At 46.1% G+C, this 4891-nt stretch overlaps 1 protein-coding gene across 1 annotated transcript in view; it reads left to right on the forward strand.

The window, feature by feature from the left end:
• Positions 1 to 1046: 1046 nt before the first annotated feature.
• LOC118431677 (NADH-cytochrome b5 reductase-like) overlaps positions 1047 to 4891 on the forward strand; it is a 5280-nt gene continuing 1435 nt past the window's right edge. The window contains exons 1-4 of the mRNA XM_035842923.1: positions 1047 to 1216; positions 2740 to 3898; positions 4386 to 4556; positions 4804 to 4823. Coding sequence (XP_035698816.1) covers positions 3410 to 3898; positions 4386 to 4556; positions 4804 to 4823 — 680 coding nt within the window. The 5' untranslated portion in view covers positions 1047 to 1216; positions 2740 to 3409. The remainder of the gene's footprint in view (positions 1217 to 2739; positions 3899 to 4385; positions 4557 to 4803; positions 4824 to 4891) is intronic.

Below are 4891 nucleotides of genomic sequence, written 5' to 3' on the forward strand. Positions count from 1 at the left end.
GAGCTGTTGCAGCAGTGATCGCTCCTACAGCCGGACTGGGACAGCAGTGATCGCTCCTACAGCCGGACTGGGACAGCAGTGATCGCTCCTACAGCCGGACTGGGACAGCAGTGATCGCTCCTACAGCCGGACTGGGACAGCAGTGATCGCTCCTACAGCCGAGCGGGACAGCAGTGATCGCTTCTACAGCCGGACTGGGACAGCAGTGATCGCTTCTACAGCCGGACTGGGGCAGCAGTGATCGCTTCAATGGCCGGACTGGGACAGCAGTGATCGCTCCTACAGCCGGACTGGGACATCAGTGATCGCTCCTACAGCCGGACTGGGACAGCAGTGATCGCTCCTACAGCCGGACTGGGATAGCAGTGATCGCTCCTACAGCCGGACTGGGACAGCAGTGGTCGCTTCAATAGCCGGACTGGGACAGCAGTGATCGCTTCTACAGCCGGACAGGGACAGCAGTGATCGCTTCAATAGCCGGACTGGGACAGCAGTGGTCGCTCCTACAGCCGGACTGGGACAGCAGTGATGGCTTCTACAGCCGGACTGGGACAGCAGTGATCGCTCCTACAGCCGGACTGGGACAGCAGTGATGGCTTCTACAGCCGGACTGGGACAGCAGTGATCGCTTCAATAGCCGGACTGGGACAGCAGTGATCGCTTCAATAGCCGGACTGGGACAGCAGTGATCGCTTCAATAGCCGGACTGGGACAGCAGTGATCGCACACACAGACGGACGGAAGACTAGTGAACCATGTAGTACCGATTACTTCACACTGCAGCCGTCTAACCGATGTTTGAAGCTGTTTTTCCCGGTAAACTCCTCCACCTTCCGGGTCTCCGCTGCAAAAATGTGTCATGACCTTTGGCCTCGGAAGATACCAATATTGTAGGTTAACGTAGTATGATTGCTAAGTACTAGATAGGTACTAATGATGACATAGATAGATAAATCATTATATAACTAATATCAAATATAAAATTTGTTCAAATCCGAAACCAATAACGTCTTAGTATTATTTTTTTCACTATTATTAAAAGCGTTTATCCCCTGCTTGTATTTGGTATCTTCCCGGGTAAATATTTACCACAAAATGGCGGCGGTACGTTGTGTAAGTTGTGTGAAGCTGAGGAAACCGAGTTCTCTACCTCTTCCTGCCTAAGTTCTGAGCTGATTAGCGATGGCCGACAACAACGGAAGATGCGAGCAAACCAGTGAGTATATAGATATAGAGTTCTAGCTGATCTCGGCAGAGACAACAGGCTGGGAACATGACCTATTTGCTAGGAATTTCTGGTGTTATACTTATAGTTATATATATAAATTTTGTAACGCGTTTTCCAGATGTAACGTTACCTGGCAAGTCTGTCACTAGATACGACAAAACGTTTGCTGATTGAATTTTCAGCACCTGTATTATCCTAGGGGGGCTTGCTCCCCCAGGAAAATTTAAAATCTTGACCCTCTAAAACGCCATTTCCTGCGTTTTGAGGGGCGAATTTTGCTGCCAGACTAAGCTATAAGTTTTGATGGCAATCACTGACCCAAACCCACCCCGCCCCCGTCCCTCCTGTGCTGCCGACACTGCTACTGGCTGCATAAACCCCGATATATCATTATATTATATTATATTATATTATATATAGATTTATGCACATATTAATATTATACATGATGATTTACTTATAATATTACTTCTGCACAGTTGAATTATTTGGGTCTACAACAGGAAATCGGTTTTTCACATCTACTTCATACTCCATTGTTTTTCTGGAAAAATCTTGAAAGTGACCGAATCGCATCTTGGCATTGGCTCATGAGTTCTTAGGAAAGCCCCCAGCTCAGTGCTCTTACATGTAGAACAGTCAGTTCAGTTCTGTAGAACAGTCAGTTCAGTTCTGTAGAACAGTTCAGTTCTGTAGAACAGTTCAGTTCTGTAGAACAGTTCAGTTCTGTAGAACAGACCACATGAGGTCTGTAGAACAGTTCAGTTCTGTACTGTAGAACAGACCACAGGTGTTCTGTAGAACAGTCAGTTCAGTTCTGTAGAACAGTTCAGTTCTGTAGAACAGACCACTGGAGTTCTGTAGAACAGTTCAGTTCTGTAGAACAGACCACAGGAGTTCTGTAGAACAGTTCAGTTCTGTACTGTAGAACAGACCACAGGTGTTCTGTAGAACAGTCAGTTCAGTTCTGTAGAACAGTTCAGTTCTGTAGAACAGACCACTGGAGTTCTGTAGAACAGTTCAGTTCTGTAGAACAGACCACAGGAGTTCTGTAGAACAGACCACATGAGTTCTGTAGAACAGTTCAGTTCTGTAGAACAGACCACAGGAGTTCTGTAGAACAGTCAGTTCAGTTCTGTAGAACAGTTCAGTTCTGTAGAACAGACCACTGGAGTTCTGTAGAACAGTTCAGTTCTGTAGAACAGACCAGAGGAAGGAGAATTCTGCCGCAACAAGTTTGTACCCATCATACCTTGCGCTTGAAACGAGTCTCGATGTCGTCAATGCTGCCGTTTCCAGGGCCTGGCGATGTTTACTGATTACAAGTGAAGAACTTAAACTTTTGACCTGCAGAGTTCAAGACAACCCAGCTTGTGATATTGAACAACTGCACACTGCATTCTCTTTAGTGTAACCTTTTCTTCAGCTTTGCAATCGGACAATGATTCTCTAGACAGAACCAAACTTGTTCAGACCAGTTGTAGTCACCCTCCTGTACTTTTCTGTTCCAGACAACCCCAGGAAGAGAAAGTGTGACTCAGAAACGCCAAACCAAACAGGCACCAAGTGTGCTGTGGAGGACGGCTTCTCCTGGTGGACCTGCCTGATGTTGGGGATGCCGCACGAAAAGTCTCAGCCGCACACGGTGCCTGTCCAGTATCAGCAGCAAACAGTGCCTGTCCAAAACTCCCAGAACTGTTGAGCCATCTGTGCTGTTAGGCTGCTCTTATTATTTTTTTAAAGTGTTTGTTGAATGAGACAATTGCTATTGTGTAAGACTTCCCATGAAATTATAATAGAAACCTTTTTACAACATATTTACTGCCAAAAATCTCAGGGATTTTATTTTAGATCAAAAGGTCTGAACTAATAATAATAATAATCTTTATTGCATGTATAGATAAAGTTTTGTAGGATTTGAGTAAAAAGAATCAATTTGTAAAACTTAAGATTAAAGAAGAAATTTAATGTTCTGTCAAATCCCAAGTTTAGAGGACTTATCGTTAATTTCGTATCGTAGTCGTAGACAGTATCGTTAATTTTTGCTAGTTCATTCGACATTCCTTTCTGTCTGCTGGGGTGCATTAATCTGTACTAACCACAAGGCCAAAGTTAAGGTTTATTAAGTAGAACTTTTGTACCGTGAGAAGCTGAAGACTTGGGGGAGGGGGGCACCCTCAGATGGAGGACTCAGACCTACAAACAGCTTCTCCTAGCAACAGTCATGTGACAGCAGAAGCCGGCTGTGATTGGCTGCCGGCGGAGCCTGAGAGGCCCCTGCCGGGTGACTGCTGTGGAAGTGGGTGTGTCTCTCCTAGCAACAGTCATGTGACAGCAGAAGCCGGCTGTGATTGGCTGCCAGCGGAGCCTGAGAGGCCCCTGCCCAGTGACTGCTGTGGAAGCGGGTGTGTCTCTCCTAGCAACAGTCATGTGACAGCAGAAGCCGGCTGTGATTGGCTGCCGGCGGAGCCTGAGAAGCCCCTGCCCAGTGACTGCTGCGGTAATGGGTGCGTTCCGTGTGTGATGGACATCTATGAGCAGGAGATGCAGCTGTGGCGGGAGGAGTGCCGATCTCGCAGGGAAGGGAAACCCTCAGCACAGCAGGAGGAGTGCCGATCTGGCAGGGAAGGGAAACCCTCAGCACAGAAGGAAAGCAGCGATCCTATGACTGTGAGTGCGGTTCTCATACGTATTTGTATTTGCAGCACCAGAAGTTTAGTAAAAGAGGCACTTCTTTTACAGTCCGATATAAGCGCTGCTATCCTAAGCACTAGATTTTATTGTAAGTTTTAATACAAAATAACTTAAATTCAATTCACAATCGATATTTGGAAGATTGCTTTTTCCTCCGACCTATGATGATCTTCCATTTTCACCCTTCCACTGACAACACCAGACCTGCAGGAACATGCCTGGATACCGCTTGTAGTGCTTAGGGGGGACCTTTTATCGCCGGGTTTCATTAATTGAGTGATTGCCTGCAGGCTGGGCCTGTGCTGATTGATTGATTGATTGATTGATTGATTGATTGACTGCCTGCAGACTGGGCCTGTCTTATTGATTGATTGATTGATTGATTGATTGATTGCCTGCAGACTGGGCCTGTGCTGATTGATTGATTGATTGATTGATTGATTGATTGATTGATTGCCTGTAGGCTGGGCCTGTGCTGAGTCCAGACAAGTACGTGACCTTTCAGCTGGAGAGCATCCAGAGGCTGACCCATGACACGACCTCTGACACAAATGTGTACACGTTCCACATTCCTGAGAACAGGCAGCTTGGGTTGGCCACGGGACAGCACATCATCTTAAGGTACAGCACATCATCTTAAGGTACAGCACATCATCTTAAGGTACAGCACATCATCTTAAGGTACAGCACATCATCTTAAGGTACAGCACATCATCTTAAGGTACAGCACATCATCTTAAGGTACAGCACATCATCTTAATGTACAGCACATCATCTTAAGGTACAGCACATCATCTTAAGGTACAGCACATCAACTTAAGGTACAGCACATCATCTTAAGGTACAGCACATCAACTTAAGGTACCGCTCATCATCTTTAGGTACAGCACATCACCTTAAGGTACAGCACATCATCTTAAGGTACAGCACATCATCTTAAGGTACAGCACATCACCTTGAACTCGAATA

Source organism: Branchiostoma floridae, chromosome 15 (assembly GCF_000003815.2).
Source record: "Branchiostoma floridae strain S238N-H82 chromosome 15, Bfl_VNyyK, whole genome shotgun sequence".
Classification (NCBI taxonomy): Eukaryota; Metazoa; Chordata; class Leptocardii; order Amphioxiformes; family Branchiostomatidae; genus Branchiostoma; species Branchiostoma floridae.